Raw genomic sequence first — 25,205 nt, 5'->3', positions numbered from 1 at the left:
CCACATATACAAATAAATAAATAAATAAATAAATAAATAAATGTGATTTTTAAAATTAGAGATGAAAGGGGAAAGTTTACAACAAACTTTCAATAAACTCAGAAGATCAATAAACTCAGAATGTAAATTTGAAAATTTGCATTCCAAAACAGGAGAACCTAGAAGAAATGGATAAATTCTTGGATATGTATGCCCTTCTAACATTAAATTAAGAAGACATGAACAACTTAAACGCATCGATAGCAAGCAACAAAACTAACGTGGTAATAAAAGTCTCGCCACACCTTCAATCTTCAATATTCTTCAAGCTGTTCCACAAAATACAAAGTGAAAAAAATACCACAAAACTCATTCTACTTAAAGCCAGTATTACCCTGATATCAAAACCAGATATGGACAGAACAAGAGCCAAGTATAGGCCAATTTCCCTGGTGAAAATGTCTCGAATTTTCTTAATATATGCAAATCATATTTAAGAACACATAAAACGATCATATACCATGACCCAATTGATTTCATTATTAGATCAAATAGGACGAAAATGATAATATTTCCTCTAAAATGAGGAATGAGGCTCTTCTTCAATATAGTATCTCAAAACTTAACTACAAGAGCAAGATAAGAGAAAGTAATAAAAGAAATACAAGTTGGGGCTGGAGAGATGGCTCCGTGGTTAAGAGCACTGGCTGTTTTTCCAGAGGACCTGAGGTCAATTCCCAGCAACCACATGGCAGCTCACAACTGTAACTCCAGTTCCTGGGAATCCGACACCTCACACAGACACACATGCAGGCAAAACACCAATGCAGTTAATTTTTTTTAAAAAGGGAAAAATACAAGTAAGAAAGGAAAGAGTTTACAGATCTCATACTTTAGAAACCCTAAAAACCACCTCAAAGCAAGGTGTGGTATGCACTTGTAATACCAGCACTTGGGAGGTAGAGACAGGAAGAGCAAGAGTTTAAAGTCAAGGTATCCTTCCTACACAATGAGTTAGGGACCAGCCTGAGTTATTTGAGACCCTGTCTCCAAATGAATGTATACCCAATAAACTCTTTCAGCAGAGAAGCAGAACACACACACACACACACAAATCAAAATAAAAAAAATCAGTAACATTTCTATATGCCAATAACAGACTTATAAAGAAATCGAGAAAAAAAATCCATTCACAATGCCTTCAAACAATAAATAAATAAACCTTACCAAAAAGGTAAAGACCTCTACAATGAAAACTTTATGACACGAAAAAAAAAAAATCAAAGAAGCCATTTTTCCCATGCTCACTGATAGAATATTGTAAAAATCTACATCAATTTTTAATTACATTATTCATAAAACTACAAAAAGCCACCCTAACCTTTATGTGGAGCAGAAGACCCTAAGGAGCCAAAAACAACCCCAAGCAGAAAGAAATGCTATTAGTCTCCCAAACCTGATTATACTACAGAGCTACAGTAACAAAAACTGTATGTACTGACACATAAAACAAGACACATGGACCAAAGAGATAGAATAGAGGACTCAGAAATAAATCTACACATATACAACCTTTTGACAAAGGTATCCAAATCATACTTGGAGAAACAGACTATTTAATCAATAACCCTGTGAGAGCTGGACTCCCACACGTAGGAAAAAAAAAAAATCAAACCAGAACCCTACCCTCCTACCATACACAAAAGATAAAAATAAAAAATAAAAGTAAATTCAAAATGGGTCAAAGGCCTGACTGTAAGACCTGGATCTTTAAGGGCTGGACAGAAGGCTCAGCAGTTAAGAGGTCCGACTGCTCTTCCAGAGGACCCGGGTTCAATACCCAGCACCCACATGGCAGCTCACAACTGTCTGTAACTCTAGTTCCAGGGGATCTGATACCTTCATCCCAATACATATAAAGGTTAAATAAATTAAAAAAAAAAGACCTGGATCTTTGAAGTGCAGGAGGAAGAAAACAAATAATGGAAATTCCAAGGGAATCCAGCTGTAGATGTGCATCTATACCTCCCAAGTGCTGGATTTACAAGTGTGTACCACACACCTTCAAGATATCGGAAACTATTTCTTGGACAAGACCTCAATAACTCCAAAAAAAAAAAAAAAAGAAAGAAAGAAAGAAAAGAAAAGAAAGAATTAACAAATGTGTACATATGAAAAGTGAAAGCTTGCCGGGCATTGGTGACTCACACCTTTAGTCCCAGCACTCAGGAGGCAGAGGCAGGCGGATCTCTTGTGAGTTCAAGGCCAGCCTGGTCTACAGAGTTAGTTCCAGGACAACTTCCAAAACAATACAGAGAAACGCTGTATCGAAAAAACAAAAGAAAAGTGAAAGCTTACACAAAGAAAACAATCCCTATAGTGAAGAGACAGTCCACAGAACTGAAAAACATTTTTGCCATTTACACATTAGACAAAGGATACATACATACATACATACAAAAAATTACAAAAATTAAACACACACAAAAGGAACAAAAACAAAAAAACAAACCATCCGATCAATAAATGGGCTAATGAAGTGAACAGGTAGTTCTCAGATGAAGAAATACAAAATAGCCAATAAATATATGGAAGAGTGTTTAATATCCCTAGCTTTCAGAGAAATGCTAATTAAAACTGCTTTGAGCTTTCATCTCACACTCATTAGAATGGCTATCATCTAGGAAACCCATGACAACAAATGCTGGCCAAGAATGTGGAGAGAGAGGAAGAGCCCCTATATACTTCTGGTGGGGATATAAATTGGTAAACCCACTATGGAAAGTAATAGGGAGGTTTCTCAAAAAACTAACTACTATATATACCCAGAGGATTTTTTGTTTTTTGAGACAAGGTTTCTCTGTTTTAACAGCCCTGGTTGTCCTAGAGACCAGGATAGTCTCAAACTCACAGAGATCTGCCTGCTTTTGCCTTCTTAGAATTGGGATTAAAGGCCTGTGCTACTACTGCCTAGCAACCCAAAGGACTTTTAAGTCAACATACCACAGTTATCCGCTAATAATAGCTAAGAAATTAGAACAATCTTAAATGTCTAACAACAGATGAATCAATAAAAAAGGAAATAAAATTTCATTGTGTACATTATTTACTACAAAATTTTGCATGTATTTGTGTGTATCTGAGAGGTGCACACTTGCTTCAATGTTCATGTGGAAGTCAGAAGACAATTTGCAGGAGTCAGTCTATAGGCCCTAGTGATTAAACTTAAACTTTGGTCATTAGGCTGCACAGTAAATGCTCTTACCAGTGAGTTACCTCACTCACTTCCTCTCATCTCTCCTGCCCCCATCTGTATTTATTAAGCCAGAAAAGTGAACACATCTATGGCTGGATCCTCCTTCAATTTCCATCTGAGAATTCCAATGTCTATTCTATACTGATAAAACATTAGGCATGATTTAATATCCCAAATTACTTTACTTTTAGTTTTTATTTATTTATTCATGACTGTGAATATGATGTATATGTGTGAGCTCACATAAGTACCATAGCATGCACACCCATAACTTTTGTGGAACCAGTTCTCTCCTTCCCCTTTTACTTGGGTTCCTTGGGTTCCAGGAATCAAATTCAGATTGTCAACCATGTGTGGCAAGTGCTCTGCCTACTGAGTTATCTCACTAGGTTTTTGAGTGACTTTTTATTTCCTTTATGACTCTACCTGTTTTCCTCCTCTGCTCCCTAATCTACCTTTTCAACGTTTAATATTTCTTGCACTACAATTACACAACCCAAGCATTTTCATTTTATTGGAAATGAATTTTTTTAAACACATGAACAATCTCTCTCATAGGCCACAGTGTCACTCAGCAATTTTAACAAAAATCTAGCTCCTTGGATGATTCTGAGTATGCAAACCCACAAAGCATGGGCGAGGACACAGAAAAGCACCAGAGTCAGAGAAGGTTAAGAAATGCCCCATCCAGATTAGGTTCCAAAAAGTTCTTTAAAGACATACTTCTTGCACTCCATCCAAGGCCAGAAGACAGCTAACCCAATAGCAGTGTAGGACCCAAGCCCATGTTACCTGAAGATAAACAAGATGTAACATAGTGTATTTGATGGGCACTTCTTACCAGGGAGGTCAGAGAATAGGCATGGTACTATTAACCTAATAGTTGAATGTCCAGTCATCTGTCACTCTAACTTGGAGTCAAGACTTGTTTTTAATACAGTGGCAGCGCAGACAAGAATGGAAACTATGGTGGTTAATATCAACTGTCAACCTAACAAGATCTAGAAGTATACATGTAAGGAATTACATACATTAGCTTAAGTGAAATAGAAAGACATGCCTATTCTGGACAGTAGATTCCATGGGCAAGGATCCTGAATTAAATTTAAAAAAGGAGAAAATTAACTGAGCACTCACTGTTCTCTGCGTTCTGACCACAGATACAATATATACAGCTGGCTCAAGTTCCTGTTGCCATGTGTGGTAGTTTGAACAAGAATGGCCCCCATAGGCTCATATATTTGAATGATTAGTTACTCTTTGAAAGAATTAGAAGGATTAGGAAGTGTGCCCTTCTTGAAGGAAGTGTGGCAATGGGGGTGGGCTGTGAGGTTTAAAAGTCCATACCAGACCCAGACTTTCTCTCTTTCTCCTGTAGATCAGGATGGAGCTCTCAGTCACTTCACTAGCACCCTCCTGCCAGCCTGCTGCCATGTTCCCCACCATGATGATAATGGACTGACCTCTGGGAAGGCAAGCCCCAATCAAATGCTTTCTTTTATAAGAACTACCTTGGTCATATTGTCTCTTCACAGCAACGTAACAGTGACTCAAGACATGATGACTTCCTCATCATGAACTACGAGCAGGAATAAATAACCCTTTCAATCACTAAGCTGCTTTTGTCAGGAATTATGACACAGCAATGAAAAATGTAACTATTATTGAAGCTGAGGACATGAGAATGAAGGTGGAAGGCAGTTCTGAGTCCATTGCTTGCCTGAAATTGAGATGAGGTTAAAGTAAAGATTTAACAAAGATTTCCAAGTTATGCAAATGAATTCATAACAATGCTGAGACCTCTTCCAAGACTGAGTAAATCCTAGAGCTGCAGCTGCAATGTGGCTAGTTCCCCTAAGACAAGACCAACAGTCAAACACTAAAATTTACGTAAATACCAAGACAATGACAGAGTCATCCCAGTTCCCTGCCTGCTGATATACTTAGTGCTTAGCAGGAGAGAAGTCATGAATGGCTCCATGTATGGCTGAAAGACTGAACTAACTCCTACATTTCAGCATCTATGCTTGTAGTCTCATGTTCTAGGATAGACTATACAAAAGCATCACTGAAATATCTCACATGTTGTTTCATCCTTGAGATGACATTGTTATGATGGAAGCTTCACCCCAACCCCTGGCATCCATATACCCAAAGAGTCTGGGATGTTATGGTAGAAGTTCCACCCATGTCCCCTCACCCATCTCCTTCCAAACCCTGCTGCATCTCAGAAAGAACTCCAAATTATGACCCCCTCCCCAGAGATGCTCAAGACCACTCAACAGGGGCTGAGCAAGCATGAGAACCTGGGTTTGAATCCCTTAGTAGGGCACATTAGCACATGCCTATAATCCCAGCCCAGCAGAGCTAACGACAGAAGGAATGCTGGAGCTTGTTTGCCCGTTAGTGAGCTTTACTCTATCTCAAAAGATAAGGTGGACAGTCATAGAAGAAGACACCCAATATCAACCTCTGGCCTCCATACATGTGTGTATCTAACACACACACACACACACACACACACACACACACACACACACACACTAGCTGACACTACAAATAATTGCCTTAGCATATACAAGATTTAGAGTTCAGTCCCTAGCACATCAGACACACCTTACACACACATACATGTCATTTAATAAAATATCAGGGTAACATGAATGTAACCAAACACATACACAAAGTTCACAGCTTCCTTTCATCAGGGTCCCATAATCCCCAGAACCTTCTTATAGTCATTTTAGGCCTAGGAAACTAAAGTGTCAAACACCGTTTTCTTCCCTTCCTCAGGAAAAGAGGAAATGTCTCTAACTAAACTGAGAATAGAAACTTGCTAGATGCTTTATAAAATAGAGATTGAAGACATGATTCCTATAGGTTCCCATTTCATGATAAATGCACCTTCGAGCAAAGCTCTGTAAGACGTCTGGCCTACCTGGTCTGCACAAGTCTCCATGTTGTTCTTTTTCACTGGCGTAGACCTCCATGCACCAAGCATGATATGCAAATGAGAAGAGATCTTCTATTTTACTGGGTGGTCGGATTGCATTGTTCAATCTCTTAAGCCAATCTTGACACTGCTCAAAGGTTGGGAACTGACACCTTTGCAAAGCAAAACAAGTATGAATGCAATCAGGTGACAGCTGATAATGAAGTCTAAGAAAAGCCACCATTTCAAGATTGTCTGCTCATAATGAAGGGACAACTAAGAGTGAAGAAAGCATCACAGTCATTCACTACTATTCACAATAAAAACGGTCCAACAAATTATAGCCAATGTGCAAAATAAAATAGGGGGTGGACATGTGGAAAATCTATTATTTTAACCTAATGAATCTCTTCTGAAAGTCATTAATGGTGATTATCAAAGTAAATCAGGTCTCACCCTACTTCTTCAGCTAGTTTTAAAGTTATCTTTCTCAAGCAGTATGTTAAGAAAAGTAGTTTTTCTTGTTATGACATAATAGGTCAACCTAAAAATCAGACCACAGTACTATCCATAGCTAGTTGGGAGATGACTTCAAAATTTGTCTACTTAGCAATTAGGACAATCAAATCGAAATTAAGGCAGAGGACATGTAAACTTTCAGCTGCAACCATACAGAGAACAAAACAGTTCTATTATAAACAGCAATTTTCAGTATATACAATTAAAAGGTTAAAATAATTAATGCAAATAGAATTTGAGGACTTACATAATTTGAATTTTTAAATGTAGTGCTGAAAACTGAAACTAAGCAAACTTTAAAATCTGAGTGGCTGTCAGTTACCTATCAAAAATAATCTGGGTACGGTGGCTCATTTCTGTATAACTGCAGCACTTGGAAAGTTGAAGCAGGAGTATTACAAGTCTCATGCCACCCTGGGCTACACAGAGTGTTGCAGGAAGTTAAGACTAATATGAGTAGCTAAAAAGGCACGTTAATGTTTTCCTTAACAAGGAGATCACTTACAGTCTTCCCTTATCCCAACCAATACAGCTCACCAACATGACAACACAGGGTTTACTGGTACCCAAACAGATTAAAAAATAAAGTAAAAATGTCAAGAGTTATTAACCCAAAAACATATTTCAAGCATTATTTTGCAACAATTAGAGTTAATGCTAAACTTAGAGAATTTTGGGAGGCAAGACACTTGCATTTGTCTCTAGATGTAACACAGTATCTTGGAAAGGAGAGACAGAGACAGAGAGGAGAGAGGAGAGAGAGAGAGACAGAGAGAGACAGAGACAGAGACAGAGAGACAGAGACAGAGACAGAGAGACAGAGACAGAGACAGAGAGACAGAGACAGAGACAGAGAGACAGAGACAGACAGAGAGACAGAGACAGACAGAGAGACAGAGACAGACAGAGAGACAGAGACAGACAGAGAGACAGAGACAGAGACACAGAGAGAAGAATATTCCAGTAGTTACAGACATAACTTCAATTTAATCTTGAGGAAACTCAGCCAAGCATAAGATGAAAAACAATCTATTGAAACAGAAAACTACATTATTCAAAATGTCATTGTTCTAAAAGACAGAAAGGCTACAAAAAGATTCGATATTAAAGATTACAGTCATGGCAACTAAATGCATTATCTGACTCTTAATTCTTTACTGAATGTGCTGAATGAGAAGGGTGAGGATGAATGCTATAAAGGACATCTCTGGAGCAGGGATAGTAGAGTTGGCAAAAGTATTATCACTGTAAAGTTGACAATGATGTAAAGGTTATGAGAAAATGTTCTATTGTTAGGAAAGCACACTTAAAGGGTTTAAAGGTTGAAGAGCTAAGTGAAGCAACTTACTTTACTTTTTCAGAAAAGAATCTGTTTCTCTCTCTCTCTCTCTCACACACACACACACACACACACACACAAGCTCTGCAAACGATAAAGTTGTAGTGACACATTATGATTTATTAAAGCTTGACTGAGGATTCAGAAAAGCAAAGTCAGCCACAAGCCATCGAAGCCAGGCACACACCTTTAACCCCAGCAGCCAGAGGTGGTGGTAGGCAGACGGATCTCTCTGAGTTCAAGGCACCCAGATCTACATGAGAGTGAATCAGTCTAAAAGAGAATTATAGCTCACACCTTTAATCCCAACATTAGGGAAGTATATAAGACAGAAGCAAGGTCTCAGTGGAGGCATTCATTCTCCAGCCATGCTGAGGAGAGGTTACAGTCTGAGGTTTGGAGAGCGCTCATGGAGAGAGGACCAGCCCATTCAGTCTGAAGTAGAGGTTAGAAGCTAGCAGCCAGTTGCTTTGCTTTTCTGATATACAGCTTGAAGTTTGAACCCAGTATTAGTCTCTGGGTTCTTTTATTATTCATGTTACATTAACGGGTAAATGGTACACAACTGCATTTTTTAAAATTTTATATGTTTAAAATGCTTTCCAAATAAGAACTAGCTGTTTGTATAGCAATATGCACTAAAAATAAAATATTTCAGGCACTAACTACTCAGAAATTATTCTAACAAAGTAGACTTTCAAAAGACATTTTGTTAACAAACTATGTAGCAACCTTTAAAGACGATTTTTGCCAATACCTCACAGCCTCACAAACACACCACCTACCTGATAACTTTGCAGTCTTTGCATGTCAAATGAAGCTGAAATATATCACGGCATTCAACACTTTCTATAAGCTGTAATGGAACCTGCAATTAAAAAGGATAAAGTCCTCTTAGTCAAAAAGGCATTGACTTTGCAGGCACATTTAGCCCAACTGATTGGCAAGGAAAGAAGCAGAGCCTAAAGTTTCGCTGGACCAGGAGTGCTTTACTAAAGAGTGAATTAGAGTTTCCGTTTCCCTGAATCAGTGACTTCAAATCACAGCATGATGACCACCAAGAAGAGGTAAGACTCTGGAAGAGAAGAGGAAATAGAACCTTGAGTATCAAACTCACAAACTTATCTCTCAAGGTCCTACTTTAAGAATTTATGATTCACAGTTACACAAAAGTTGAAGAGCACTACAGGCCAAGTGCAAACAGATTGCTTATATTCACTGTTCCAGATGCCAAAGTAGATTTATTCCTCAGTTCTTAGCAAAGGAGGATTCTGGAAAAAGCTGGAGGCCTAAAAGCCTGCAGGTTACATAAAAAAAAAAAAAAAGATGGCACACCAGTAGCCACTGGCCAGGGTCTCTTCAGTAGACTAGATTACAGATAACAAAAAGTTACACAGTAGTCAAAGAACCTAAATTCGTCTAGATCCTACTTGCGAAAGAGAGGAAGGAAGGAAGGAAGGAAGGAAGGAAGGAAGGAAGGAAGGAAGGAAGGAAGGAAGGAAGGAAGGAAGGAAACAGCTGAAAAGTCTTGTTTGCCAAGTAGGAATCAAGGTTTGAGTGAAATGGAATGGTCCCCCTCCCTGCCAATTGGGTCAGCAGGCCCTAGTTAACAATAGTGGACAAAGACAGAAGAAACACCTCTGAAGTACGTAAATGACCCATAGGCTGACCCAAGACATTCCTCCTAACTTAACCAACTACAACTACAACTACAAAAGCAATTTACAAATAATTTGTGATAAAATAATAAATTAATATGCATCCCGGGCTTACCTTAATCTCCCTATGGCACTTCCCAAGCTGGTACCACTATGGCTTGTTTATGTGTGCTTGGTGTCCAGGGCTTGACGCATACTAGGCAAGCACTCTACCAACTGAGTTTCAACCAGCCCTGAGTACACTCTTCTTCCTTGAAACAGTGTTTCTCTGTGTAATCCTGGCTATCCTGGAACTCATCCACTCTGTAGACCAGGCTGGCCTCTAACTCAGAGAGATGTGCCTGCCTTTCTGCCTCTCAAATGCTGGAATTAATGACATGTACCACTGCCACCCAGACTGCGTACACTCTTAAAGCCTTGGAAAAAAGGAGCAGTTTAGATGTACATAACACTGTATCAAACTCAGTCAAATGTGGCTATAGGAACTGCAAGTAGCACTCCAACAATTTGTTTAGTTTGTTCACCGATCATGCTGCCTCTAAGGGGGTAGCCTCATGTCAGCCCTGCTAGTGTCAGAGCTGGCTTACTACAAACTCTAACCTACCATGAGGCTGCCAGAATCAGCAGAGACCCCTCAGAATAAGGCTGTGGGGTCAACAAGAAGTCCACTGCTAGAAGGCTGAAACACAGAAACAGAAACTGAGGCACAGATTGAAAAAGAACAGAAAACCAAATAAGCAGATAAAGTGCCTGGGAGTTTTTGCCTTAAGGTGAAAGCCTTGTTTCTAAATACATAATCTATAAAAATTCCCTTACAATTGTAATAGATCTGGAGTTTAAGAGGACTACTATGCATCCTTGTTTATATTCCAAGAAAAAAGTTTTTGGCTCTCTGCTTCTTTAAACCCTTAACCCCAAGGTGCTGCATAAGAAACTGCAGTTGATGCAGCTAAAAATTCTTTCAAGAGCCTGTAAATCTGGAGTAGGGAGAGAATTATCAAGAAAGAATATGGAGATCAATAGGGAAAAGATTAGAGCAAGTAAAAGTGCTTTCTGCCAAGCCTGGAAACTTGAGTTCAAACTTCACACATAATAAAGAAATATATTTCAATGCCAGGCAGTGGTGGTGTATACCTTTAATCCCAGCACTTGGGAGGCAGAGATCTCTGTGAATTAGAGATCAGCCTAGTCTACAGAACAAATTCCATGACAATCAGGGCTATACAGAAAAACCCTGTCTCAAAAAAACAAAAAACAATTTTTTTTAAAGAAGACAGATTAGACTATAACACTGATTTGTTCTCAAGCAGTCCTACCGGTTCCCTGTAAATAGATTCTCTTTGTTTTTTAATGTATTTTCCCCCTTTGTTTTTTTGGGTTTTTTGTTTGTTTGTTTGTTTGTTTGAGACAGGCTTCTGGTCATGGTGTTTTATCATAGCAGTAGAAACTAAGACATGTTCTATTTTTTGTTGCTTATTTTTGTTTTTTTGAGACAGGGTTTCTCTGTGTTGCAGGCTGTCCTAGAACTTGTTTTGTACCCAGGCCGGCCTTGAACTCACAGAAAACAACCAGTCCATGCCTCCCCTAAGACATGTTCTTTTTGTTTTGTTTTGTTTTTCTGAGGACAGGATTTCTCTGTAGCTTTGGAGCCTGTCCTGAAACTCACTCTGTAAACCAGGCTGGCCTCAAACTCAGAGATCTGCCTGCCTCTACCTCCCTAGTACTGGGAGTAAAGACATATTTTAAATATGTTCCTGTAAGCTACCTTTCTTCAATCTCTCAAAACAAAGTGGGGTTATCTACCAGTTTGGCAAATGAGAAGCCTATAAAGCTTTTAATTTGCAACTATGTGTATGCACGTGTCTCTATATGGGGTCATGTATGCGTACAAGTGGTTGCCCTTAGGGACCAGAGGTGTTGGATCCTCTGGAACTGGAGTAACAGGTGACTTCGAGCCAATTGAAGTGGGTACTGGGATCTGAATTCAGGTCATCTACAAAGGCAAGTTCATGTTCTTAACCACTTGGCCACCTTTCTAGCCCTTAATCTTTGTTCTTAAGGAAGAAGAAGAGGAAAAAATGTTGATACTTGTATCCAAATCAACTGGAGTCAGACTTTTTTAAAGATTTATTTCTGTATATGGGTATTTTGCTTGTATGTTATGTCTATGCAACACAAGGGCCGAAAAAGAATCCAATACCCTGAAACTAGAATTACAGATAGCCTTTATGGGTGCTGGGGACCAAACCCAGGTTCTCTGCTAGTGCAACAAAGCTACCTCCCCAATTCTGCAAAACAGAAAATTTTAATACACAGATTGTCACATGCAAGAGTAGGGGCAATTAAAAAAATACAAGAGACACCTAGTTTTGTATCAATGGCATCTCCCTCCCCACCCCTTCTCCTTTTTGTCCCAGGCTCCCCTCTACCTCCCTTATAAGATCTGGCCACCTTTTCCTCCCATACATCTAAGTTCTCTCCTTTCTTAAGGCTTACACCACTGCTCTAGCTTTCCCAACTTCCCTCAACCCTCCCTCCCTCCCAAAACAAAACCAAAAAAACCAAAAACTATAGTTTCTTAACACTTCCCATACCCAGCGTACAGCCTTGTAAACAAAGAATGAAAGATTCAAAAGCTCAGGAAGGTCAAACTACTGTATTGCGGACACAGCCATGTCTGCTCTGTAACCCAGGCTTCTTCCACCACGCATTGCTTTGTCCCCCTCCCTCCCTCCCTCCCTCCCAGACTGCCCTTCTCTCTCTTTTTTTTTTTTTTTTGTGGTTTTTCAAGACAGGGTTTCTCTGCATGTGCCAACAATGCCCGGAGCCCTTCTCTTCTTACTGAGCTCTACTAGAGTTTTCTTTCACAAGTTAAGTGGTCCTTCCACAGAGATTTTCAAGACAAGTTTCAAGACTGAAACCAAGATTCCTTGGAGGCTAGGAACTCTAGAAGAATTTCCATCCTCCATCACACATGAGTGGTTCCACAGCCACTCCTCTTTTTGCTTCTTTTTCTTCCATCTTCTATTTGCCAGGTTAATTCTCTCTCAACAGTACTTTTCAACCAAATTAACACTCAAGCAATGAATTAAACACTAACTGCTGTTAATTAAACATTCAAAAGGCCAAAAGTTGTATCAGAGGCACCAAACTCCTAAGGTCATCAATCCAAGGAAGCAAAAAAAAAAAAAAAAAGCACACTTTTAAAAGATAAAGCACACCGGACTTTCATTCTCAGAGGCTCTGATGGCATCATCCTCTATTATTTTACTGCCTCAGTTCATCCTGTATGTGTGTGTCCATTACATTTAAGAATCAGAGTAGGACATTCTTTAACCCCAGCACTCAGGAGGCAGAGGACAGCTGGGGCTACAGAGTGGTTTCCAAGACAGCCAAGGCTACACAGAGAAACCCTGTCTCAAACCCCCTCCCTCATCATTCTTTTCATAACCTCAGTGGGAGGACTAATTTTGTATATACATCTGAAGCAGAAATGGCATAACATAGTGAAAATAATGCCAGCCAGAAGCAAGTCTACTCTGCAATAAACAACAGAATATTTAAGGAACCAAAACTTTTCTTTTGAAAACTGACCAGAAAAAGGGACTGCCATAGATTAAAGAGCTACACTGTCTGTTGTTCATTTTGGATATAAACAAGTTTACCCCTCCAGCTCTGCTTTCAGAGGTCCCTAATGGTAGAACCATAAGGGATTGGCATTAACAAAACTTACATTGGAAGCCTGGTATAATAGCTCATTCCTATAATCCCTGCACTATACAGGTCCAGGCAGGAGGACTGCCAGAGTTCAAGGCCTGCCTGGGCTCCACAGTTAGCAACAGGTCTGCTATGGCTATACAAAAAGACTCTCAAAAAAAAAAAAACCAAAAACTAAATAAACAAAATAACAAAAGCGTCTTTCTGGTGTATGGTAAACAAAGGTTTCTGCTAAACAAATGAGAATGCCAAGGAAAGGTGTATCCAGCTGTTAGACTGTCACCTTAGGAACTGACAGACTGACCAACAAACAAACTTTGATAAATCATTTCTGCTTAAAACTCAGTTTAATTTTTTTCTAAATTGTACACACACACACACACACACACACACACACACACACACACACACACACACACACACACACACACACACACACACACACACCACAGTAAGCATGCAAGGGTCAGAAGACAACTATAGGGAATTGGCTCTCTCCTTCCACCTTTATGTGGTTCCAGGGATTGAACTAAGGCTTGCCCAGCAATTGTCTTTAGCTGTTGAGCCATTTCTTCCACACTTGGTCTACATTTAAATATATATATATATGCATTTTATGTATATGGGTGCTTTGCCTACACAAATGTCTGCACACCAGAAGAGGCAATTGGATCCATTATAGATGGTTGTGCGCTACCATGTGGATGCTGGGAATTCAACTCAGAACCAGAAAGCAGCCAGTGCTCTTATCCCCTGAACCATCTTACAACAGCTCAGTCTACATTTTTGAAGGTCATAATTACATTGCTTATGTATAAACTGTGGGGCTTTATCTTCACCCCACAGAATATTCTCAGTAGAGCACTGACAAAAGAGAAAAGACTCATGCAGAGGAGACACATTCTGATGATTGCAAGATAAATATCCAACACTCAAGACCAATGTTTTTCTAAATTGGTGAAGCGGCCATACCTAAGAGTCTCATGCCACCTACTGGAGTTTCAGAAGCAGCAAAAGACTGAGATCAGTCTATTGAATTACACAACAAAAACTGTTTAAAACTTTCATAAATCCCACTTGAACACTTGGTTGTTTAATAAATTATCTAAGCTTCAAAGAAATATAGTTATGGAAAATAAAGAATAAAACATTGCTCATACTAGGAATGCTACGAATAGGCTCTACTACAGAGATACTTAACCCTAGGAACTGTAAGCTTGATGTTTACTGAGGTGTGTAGATTAAAGAAATAGTGCTTAGAGTATCCAAGTCTATAAACATTCAACGTGTTGTGAAATTAAGAAAATATCCGATATTGAGTAGTTATTTAAAACTTAATGGCAAGTCATTTTCTGAAGTACTAAATAATGAAAAGTGGGGTATGCTACAATAGAGATAGCACATTTGGGTTCTAATGTACATGATTTAGATAAAATAACTTTTAATGGGGTTTCTTGATCTCCTATGTTTTGCTGTAATATTTATTTGCTGAAGATAGATTATAGGGACATAGAGAGGGAGAGAGGCAACCACTATTAATCCTCTGGGTCTCCATCTGGGATCTGCTGCAGGAGAAGCCAGTCATAGTTTTCCTGGAGTGACCTCAGGCTTCAGGAAACCTAGCATTGTGGTGTTTCTCAGTAGAAAATGTTCTTAGACCCTACAATGTTAATTTTGCATAATCATGTTTCCGCACAAATATAGTATTTAGGGTTTTATGAGTGACATGTAGGCTCCAAGTCTTAGGGAGTTATAATGCTAGAGGAAATGCTTTCATCTGAGGAAATGGACTAAAAGTAAGAGTAGTAAGTTTCTTAAAGATTAAAATCACACTATGGAAAAATGTCACCAACAACCCACTCATATAGCTACTATAAGAGATAAATGATGAATGATATAGGCCTATTCATAGAAACACACTGTTTTAAAACGAATTTAAAATCCAAAAGGGGAATATTCATTTCAAATCCATACTAATTTCAATTCATTGCATTATTTGCCAAGTTGCACAGCATCAGTAAACAATGGATCCTGAAGACACAAAGACAGATCAACAAAGAGTTACAACATGTCTAGTAAATGCTGTAGAAGTATGTTAACATACAGAAGCAGACCACAGAGTGCAAATACTGCCAGGAAGGAAACAGGATTGAGCAAAGCTTTAGAGAAGGAGTTATTACCTGAACCAAGATCTGAGAGATGAAGAGAAAGTCCCTAGGCATGAGAGAAGGGAAAATGTGCAAAAGTATGAGGTCTGCCAGAATGGTCCAGGGAAGCTAGTTTTACTAATAGAAAGGAAACAGAAAAGCTGGCAGGGTCAAGAACCAAAGCCTCACATCATGCAGCCTAATTTGACTTACATAGAACAAATAAAGAAAATAGCTTTAAGATGGCAGACGAGCCAGCATGGGACTGATCCAGACCCCCTGAATGTGGGTGTCAGTGAGGAGGCCTCAGCAATCTATGGGGCCTCAGGTAGGTAGATCAATATTTATCCCTGGCATACAAATGAATGGACTTGGGGAGCCCATTCCACATGGAGAGATGTTCTCTCAGCCTGAACACATGGGGGAGGGCCTAGGCCCTGCCCTGGATGATATGACAAACTCTGGAGATCCTACATGGAGGGCCTCACTCTCCCTGAGGAGGGAAGGGGAGATGGAGTGGGAGGTTGGGGGTGGGGGGTGGGGGTGGGGGAGGGGGAGGGAGAGGGAGCTGGGATTGACATGTGAAGCAAGCTTGTTTCTAATTTAAATTTAAAAAAAGAAAAAAAAGATGGTAAACGATGTGATTCTCAAACAGACCCAAACAAATCTAAAAATAGACCTTTAACTACTTAGCCAAATCTAGTAAGCAGATAAATGAGATGATATGGGAAAATGCAATGGGATGAAACCTTAACATTCAAGGGCAATTTAATTACAAGTTCATTGATTCCGACCATTTAAAGAACAAAGATTTAAGTTTAATTGAGTAGTGTCTTGCTCACTCCTACAGAGCACGGTAGGAGATTATAAACGCTGCTATTTTATCACTTCCACTCTACCCTCTGGTCATGAGTGCTCAACCCCAAACGAACCCTGGAGCTGGCTAGTTTTGTTAACTTGACACAAAGGAGGGTCACCTGAGAAGAAGGTCCCTCAACTGAGGAATTATTTCCATCAGATTCACCTGGGGGGCATATTCTTGATTAATGATTGATATGGGAGAGCACAGTTCATGGTGGGCAGTACCAACCCCAGGTTCTGCTTCAGTTCCTGCCTTGAGTTCTTGCCTTGACTTTCCTCAATGATAGACTGTAAATTTTAAGATAAAATAAACCTTTTCTTCCCCAAGTTGCCTCTGGTCATGGTGTTTATGACAACAACAGAAAGCACACTAGAACACAGTGAACACAGTACATTTTCTTCTTCCTTGATGACTCTGGTATGCACTTTAGCTAATACAGACATAACCCAAATCTACAAGGGAGGCAGAAGAATTCAAATCAGAATGGCTGAAGAACATAAATATTTAACTATAATAAATAAATAAATGCCAACTCAAAAGTGACAGCCACTGATCTTGTCATAAATCAAAGACCACAACTTGAGTTGTTAGACAACTTCTAGAAAGGTGAATAAAATGAATGTAAGCAACAGATTTCAAAGAATCCACCAAATCACATGATTGTAGGCCTGAGCTCTTAACGACATCACAACATACTTCTCTGCACTGGCCCTCAAATGCAGAAAGCCATAACACTGGCAAGTAAAGGGTAAGAATGTTCTCCACTGGTAGAAATTATTGAACTTGTGGGCCTTTCTGGGTTGGTTCATTGAAGGCTACTAAGGACAGCGGTACACTGGAAGAACCAGTTCTACTGAGTGCACCCTAGTAACTGAAAAAGAGCAAATGTACTCATAACAACTTCAAGCTTCCTTCTCCTTCATAGGAGTCACCGGAGTAACTTTATCTAATATGGCAGTCTAGTAGTAAACTCAAAGAACATCTTCTTGTTTGACATAAAGACCCAAGGAATGATCTCAACCGAAGCAGCTGGAAACTACTAAAGACTAAGACAGGTAGGGAAAGGCCTACACAGTCTTTGTACCTTTATAAAGCTTAACAATACAGCAGTACCTGGTACAAACTGTTTAGTATTAACTAACAATGGATACCTCAGCAGTCAAGGTGCACTGCTTTAATAAAGCGTACATGTTCCTTATTAACCAAATATCCCTGGAGAAAAGCATAGCACACAATGCTTTCACACACCCAAGCCTGCACAACTCTTATCTCTTTCTTTTGCTACTGCCTTACAGGGAGAACAGCTGGTAATCACTTACGTTAACAAGAGACTCCTTAAACTTGATATGAAGTCTGTAATTAGAAAGGGCAATGATGGCATCCTCAGCACGGCCCACATACTCTGTGCTCTCTCCATGAAGCTCAAGGAAAGGAACCTGAAAAGCACAAGAATCCTGTCAGAGTTCCAGAGTAGAAAAGCCAAGTCTTCAAAAACCAGCCAGGTGAACAAGCAGCCAGTGAACAAATGGACAATAAACCACTGCCATACAAATTTAAAGCAAGAAACTGAAAGATGGCTTATACTCACCTAATTCTAATACACTTCCCCAAATTAGGAACTTCTATGATGCGATAAATAATCATCTCAAACAATGAACTTTTGTTTTTTCGAGACAGGGTTTCTCTATATTGTTTTGGAGGCTGTCCTGAAACTCACTCTGTAGACCAGGCTGGCCTCGAACTCACAGAGGTCCGCCTGCCTCCGCCTCCCGAGTTCTGGGATTAAATGTGTGCTCCACCAACGACCAGTTTCAAACAATGAACTTTTAGGAAATAACTCTTGCAAGAAGGAACAATGTTTTCCAGACTGCATTTCTATATGTACAGTTTAGAAAATGTATCTATTATATATTACTTCAATCTACTAGTTTTGCTCCATCATTACTATAATGCTAAACACATATTACACAATCACAAATGACCTGCAATTACCTGAAGATTCTCATCCTCCCGAATCAGCTGCTTCCTAGGAAAGATCTGATTGGCTTGAATGCACTCCAGGCTATGCCGCATCTCTTCATCCTGGAAAACCCCACAATGTTTAAATAATTTTAAAACTTCTACTTACCGCCCATATTTGATTTTTATGCCATGTTTATTTACATAATCACAATAATAATCCAATGAACATTCTGAAACAAGCAGAAAAGCTCAAGGAAAACTAGCCCACAAAGTGTTTCATCTGATATATTATGTAATTCTATGGTTTATGTAAGGGCTCCCCAAAGGCCCACATGTTAAAAGCTTTGGTGCTAATACATAGCAATGTTAGCAGGGAGTTAGAAACTCTGAAAGGTAGGAAGGTAGGCCAATGGAGGGACCTAGACCCTTCTCTGGTTCTTGAACTACACTAGATAAGTAGGCTTCCATCATATGTTCCCATCTTGATATACACCATGGTCAACTGACCAAGACTGTCAGTCAAATAAATCTTTTCTCCTTTTTAGTTGACATCTCTCAGGAGTTTGTAATAGAAACAGAAATCTGACTATTACAAGTGTCCCTAATCTGAGGACACATTGATGCAAAAAGCATTACTGTCTCTGTAGGCACCAAGAGGCTGTGTTGCTTTGGGAAAAAAAAAAGAAGCAATAATTTTGCTTTTATGTTATCTTACATCTTTCTTTTTCAGAAATACATACTTAATTACTTAAGATATTTGGAATTTACTTCAACATAATTAAGGGGTATAAGAAAGGAGTAGGTGAGGAATAAATGAAACAGGAGTATCTATGAATTGATAATTCATGAAACTGTTAAGTGTTAACTGGAAGTTTGCTATACTGTTTATCCTTTGTGTGAAATCTGAGTAACAGAAAGCTTCAAAAAGGTGTGCTTTAACACACACACACACACACACACACACACACACACACACACACACACATCTAAGAACTAAATTTCCAAAATTTAAAAAAGTGTAAACTATTATCCCTAGTTCATTCTGCCCTATACTATCAAGCAGGTCTTTTCCAGTTAAGGCTATTTCAAATTAAGAAGTAAAGCACTCTCAAAAATTGCTCTTTTACACTCTGGCTGTAACAGTACAGGGAGACCCAAGAGACATACAGCCTATGTGAAAGCCTGGCTCTAGATTATGATGAACTCTGTTCACACAGTCAATACCCACTTCATTTCTACTTTACTGGGGATCAAATTGAGGTCCCAAAAATATTAGACAATACTACACAGAAAGTATTTTTGGTTTTCTATTCTCTTTATAGACAGGGTCTCACACTGTAGCTTAGGCTGGCCTGGAACTCAGTATACACCCCTCGTATCCACAGCTGTGTGAAAGTCTTTCTTCTTACATAGGCTAGAGGGTCCTATTGGGAACAAACAACCATGGGAACAAACCACCACCCTGGAAACCTCTCTCAAAAGCACACTCAAGTCTCATTTAAATTCCTTTGAAAAACAGAGGTATCATGAGGAGATGATGAATGGGGAGTATGGGAGAGGGTCCAGATGTTGGAGGGGTAGGAGTGAACAATGTACATGTATGAAATTGTCAAAGAAAAAATGAAACCAATCTTTTAAAAAACAAAATTCGCTGGGCAGTGGTGGCACACGCTTATGTTCCCAGTCTACAGAGCGAGTTCCAGGACAGGCTCCAAAGATAGAGAAATCCTGTCTCAAAAAACAAAAACAAGCAACCTACAACAAAATTCAGTGTTCCAGAACTTTCTATAAAAACTAAAGATTAAAAACAAAAATCTAAATGATAAAGCAATACTACTTATAGTAAAGTGAACCAATGACTCAATAATTTCAAGAAACTACACAGCTAACAAAATAAGGAATCCAAACAAATGAGAAAATGTTTAAATCATTTTATGAAATAGCAAAATTGAAGCTTGTGTTACAAGATTAATTACTTGTACATATATGTGAATGAATGACATGGACCAGTCAGAATATAATACACATAACCATGAGTTCTAATGGCAAAATTCTAAATCCTAACTTTTTTTTTTTTTTTTGCTACAATGATCATGGGGTAGTCTGAATGAGAATGACCCCATTTGGCTCATATATTTGAATGCGTGGTTCCCAGTTGGTATAACTGTCTGGGAAGGAATAGGAAGTATGGCCTTGTTGAAGGAGATGAGTCACTGGGGGTGGGCTTTGAGGTTTCAAAAGCTCTCAGCTACCATTTCAGCACCATGACTGCCACCTGCCACTATGCTCTTATGGACTAACCCTCTGGAACTGTTAGCACGCCCCCAATTAAATGCTTTGGGTCTAGGAACTACTACATGGTAAACAAAAAAAAAAAAAATCAATGTTACAAAGAACAATTTCTCTAGTCCTCAATCATTGCACTGCTTACATATCCTTAGGACTGATGACATATAGCCATCTTTTCTGCCTAAATGGCCCACTGAAATGCCCATTGTTTTCTTCAGGGAAAGGAATGGGCTGGGTGTGCACAACTGCCCATCTGCTATGGGGTTAAGAGTCTTAAAGACACAATAGGAAAGACAGGGAATTGCTTTCATTCAGAAAACAAAGTCATATAGACTGTGTACTATGTTAATTAGCTCAATTTGACCATTCTATAATATATGCCATTTTGCTACATATTTCATAATTCTGTCAATCAAATAAAGAAAAAATTTGTGAGTGAACAACTCACAATTCCCTACACACACCAAACAAGCACACAAAAATCATTTTCACATGTCTTGTTTCCTAGAATTTTTTTTAGGGAGAGGGCCTCATGTATGTAACAGCATGTGTTTAGCACTGACCTACAACCTCTAAGCCAGCTTCCTAGTGAAGGAAGAAATGAAAGCTAATCCTAGAGTCCAAGAATTATATATTCCAATCTTGCCTCCATTTACTGACTGACAAAGTGTGCTACATATCTAGCTCTCAGAATTCAGCTACCATAAATGTAGTTCTTCTATTCATACTGGATTGGTACTGAGGAACTGACAAAGGAAATAAGAGATAATTAAGAAATGGAAAAACAAAATTATTTCTTATGAAACAGAAACAGATGTATTAGTGTTTGCATATCATCAAGACAAGATTCCAACACTAATTTCCTCATTCTATGCTTACCATGACCTTGCCAGGGCAGGAGACCCCGTCCTTCTCTAGTCTCTAACAAGGCTCTTCTTTCTCTTCTGCTTGAGACCTTTTATTTTAGGAAGAAAAAAAAGAGGCAAAATTGGCAATAGCTTTTCCCCTAATTGGCATACATACCCAAATTAAAGAGACTGCATATGCAGCCCTGAAATTCAACCAGAATCAGTCCAGAAAAAGTTTAATATCAGTCAGTTAAATCTTCACCATTAGTTCTAAACTGAATAATACCTTTATAAAAATACTCCTAACTTTAACTAGTTCTATAAGAAAAGTGGAAAATATTAACATTCCTGTGTTGACAGTAATTTTCAAATGTTATAAATATTGCAGAAAGATAAAGCAACAATTAAAGTCAACCTGCAAACACAATATTCTACTAATATTTCAAGATGTTTGTGTAGCTTATCTTACTAAAAATGGATCTCCTCATCTAAGGAAACAAACTGACTTAGTAGGTAAAATATAAATCAATTGCCTTATTATCTTTACATTCTGGGCTTACATGAAAATTTTTGAACTACTTATACTACTTTCACCTGTGTTTCTAAGAACAAAAGAACACCCAATTAGAAATACAACGGTGGAGCCGGGCGGTGGTGGCGCACGCCTTTAATCCCAGCACACTCGGGAGGCAGAGGCAGGCGGATCTCTGTGAGTTCGAGGCCAGGCTGGACCGACAGCTTCCAAAACAATACAGAGAAACCCTGTCTTGAAAAACCAAAAAAGAAAAAAGAAATGCAACGGCGGGCTAATGAAAATGCTATCACATTACGAAGAGTCCCTTTCTCTAAACAGATTACCATCACACAAGCACAATACTTTTGGCTTGCTGAAGTTTGATTAAAAACTAGATGGTATTTTGGGGAGTCTGAGCCACAATACTCAACCTAAGAGCTGTAAGTGCAGCATTAAGTAGTGAAAGAGAGCATCAAAGGAATGCTGGCCAAGGCTGTGTGCCTGTGCCTCTGCTGGGCTGTAAGACGGAAGCTTACTGAAACAAGAGTTTTGGAGGGGCCAGAAGACTAGTTGCTATTGGAGACAAGGGGCAAAGGAAGATGTTGAGAACTACTGGAAGTGACAATCCAACAACATACATTAGACCCTCAAGGCAGCAGTGATACAAGTAGTGTTGCCAGATTCTCCATAGTCCCTGGAGTGACTAGGCAGGCACAGGCACGCGCAGGCACAGGCACATGCACGCACACACAGGCACACGCACGCTGAAAAAAATGCTGGAGAACTAATTTAAAGAATCAAAGCTTTAATCATCATAAAAATAGTGTTAATGTAATACACTTATCAAAATGCATACTTTTTTGTTGTTGTTTTTTTTGGGTTTTTTTTTTTTTTTTTTGGTTTTACGAGACAGGGTTTCTCTGTTTTGGAGGCTGTCGGTCCAGCCTGGCCTCGAACTCACAGAGATCCACCTGCCTCTGCCTCCCGAGTGCTGGGATTAAAGGCGTGCGCCACCAACGCCCGGCGCATAGTGTTCTTTAATATAATTTCAAATTTTCCCTGCTTCAAATCAGCAGAGTACTCATAGGAGAAAACAAACTTACCAAATGAATATTGTATTGAGAACTTTTTCTTCTACAAGGCTTCACAAGGAAATCTGCAAAACAAACAAATATCCTACCATCAAATTATGCCAATTGAGAGCCCAGTCTTTTCTCTCTACACTAACATCTTTAATTGCTGCATGGACTGCTGGTGGATGCTCAAGATTCATTCCTTACATGAATCAGAAACCTAAGATGCTACTATCTGAGTTGAATGGTCAGAGAAATCTTTGCTGCTTGTCACACCCATTTTGCCTTGCCTTGGACATCTAGTTCAAGGTCTTTTATGCATAAAACTGACTTCTACCAAAGGACCTAACTTTTTTTTTTTTAAGAGAAATAAAGTAATGGGTAGATACCTACAAACATAAAGAATTCCTGCCATCAGGCAACAATCTAAGCTTCATAAAAATAAGAGAACTATATACTCAATTTCTTTGTGGAAAATTCTTAGTATTTTTAGACACATCATTTTCAATTTGTTTTTGGGTTGGTTTTATTTTTGCATTTTTGTTTGGGGGCAGTCCTGTTTTGTTTGGTTTTCTTTTTGTAACAAAATCTTACTCTGTAGCCCACCCAGACTAGCCTAGTAATTGTGACAATCTACCTGCCTCAGCCTCCTGAGACCTGGGATTACAGGTATAAAATACCATATCTGGTACAAGATTTGGGGGTAGGAGGGCAGTTTGGAGACAGGGTTTCTAAAATGTGGCTTTGGAGGCTGACCTGGAACTCCCGCTGTAGATCAGGCTGGCCTCGAACTCAAGAGATCTGCCTACCTCTGCCTCTCGAGTGCTGGGATTAAAGGTGTGTATCACCACTGCCCAGTTCTGGTACAAGATTATTATTTAAATTATATGAAGTAACATCAATAATACCATATAGAGTACCAAAACTCTAAAGAATTAGAAAGTGAAGAGCAAAGTTCAAGAAGCAAGACAATGTTATGTTGGTGACTTCTCAAGTAGAAGAGGTCTAGCTGGTAACTAGTAAAGTATAGAATTAAACTCAAGACACAGGTCAAATCTATGGGTAAGAATGCGCCAGGCAGTGATATATACCTGTCAACCCTAGCATTTAAGAGACATGCAGGGGCAGCAGGACTACTTCAAGTTCATGTCTAACCTAGGCTACGTATCAAGACTGTCTCAAAAGAAAAAAAAGGGCAACTAGTTTACAGCACTAGATAAATTAGACAACAGGACATTCAACAAAAGACTGAAGCAGGTTAGCTCTGTGCCAGCAATGACTCCTTATAAGTAGATCATCACTGTGATGGTGCCAACAAATCCATTCCTCTAAGGACAATGTGCCAGATGGGGCTATGTAAAGGTGAGTCTGAAAGGCTCTCTGGCACCATGAGGCCATAAATACTGCAGAGAATAAGAAGAGTTATGTTCTTCTCTTCACTAAGATAGAATGTAATGTGGCTATATTAAATTCAAACAATAAAGAGCTGAGTATAATATGTTTGTTTAATACATGAAGTACAAATTAAAGCAGAGGATAGAACAGGAATAAAGTTTAAGCTAATCCTTAAGCATTAGGGTTACCGTAAATTCTATCACTAAGAACTAGAGGAGCAGGGTTGGGGATTTAGCTCAGTGGTAGAGCACTTGCCTAGCAAGCGCAAGGCCCTGGGTTCAGTCCTCAGCTCTGGAAAAAAAAAAAAAAAAACCTAGAGGAGCAAAAACTTAAATCTTTCTGAATCTCCCAAGGCACAAATTTCTGTTTACATATTATATATTTACATATATTATATGATAGATAAGGCATTTTATATATTATAGGAAATAGCCTTGGGGTCTAAGTATATAGTTCAGGATCTGTAGCTAGAGCCCCATCATCCATGTAAAATAACAGGTGTGGCAGCACATGCCTATAATCCCAGCACTGAGAAGGTGGAGACAGGAAAATACTTTGGGTAGACTGGCAGGCCAGGAAGCCCCATCAGTGAGCTCCAGGTTTATTGAGATACCTTCTCAGAAAATAAAGTGGAGAAACAATCAAGGAAGATACCCAAGGACAAACCTCGGGCTCCCTTCATGCCCACTCACCTCCACCCACACCTAGGCATGAG

The 25,205-nt window shown here is 39.1% G+C and overlaps 1 protein-coding gene across 5 annotated transcripts in view; it reads right to left on the bottom strand.

The window, feature by feature from the left end:
- Window positions 1-25,205, bottom strand: part of Mtmr3 (myotubularin related protein 3) — a 104,025-nt gene that overhangs the window by 35,730 nt on the left and 43,090 nt on the right. For all 5 annotated transcript variants that reach the window (XM_040746805.1, XM_040746808.1, XM_040746807.1 and 2 more), the window contains exons 2-7: window positions 23,126-23,178; window positions 21,540-21,615; window positions 18,402-18,491; window positions 17,729-17,845; window positions 8,811-8,893; window positions 6,174-6,340 (exon numbers count right to left, since the gene is read on the bottom strand). In XM_040746805.1, the coding sequence (XP_040602739.1) occupies window positions 6,174-6,340; window positions 8,811-8,893; window positions 17,729-17,845; window positions 18,402-18,491; window positions 21,540-21,542 (460 nt within the window). In that variant the 5' untranslated portion in view covers window positions 21,543-21,615; window positions 23,126-23,178. The remainder of the gene's footprint in view (window positions 1-6,173; window positions 6,341-8,810; window positions 8,894-17,728; window positions 17,846-18,401; window positions 18,492-21,539; window positions 21,616-23,125; window positions 23,179-25,205) is intronic.

The sequence above is a fragment of the Mesocricetus auratus genome, unplaced genomic scaffold (assembly GCF_017639785.1).
Source record: "Mesocricetus auratus isolate SY011 unplaced genomic scaffold, BCM_Maur_2.0 Super-Scaffold_100006, whole genome shotgun sequence".
Classification (NCBI taxonomy): domain Eukaryota; kingdom Metazoa; phylum Chordata; class Mammalia; order Rodentia; family Cricetidae; genus Mesocricetus; species Mesocricetus auratus.
The sequence above is the reverse complement of the archived record's forward strand: the minus strand, read 5'-3'. Positions and strand labels throughout refer to the sequence as shown.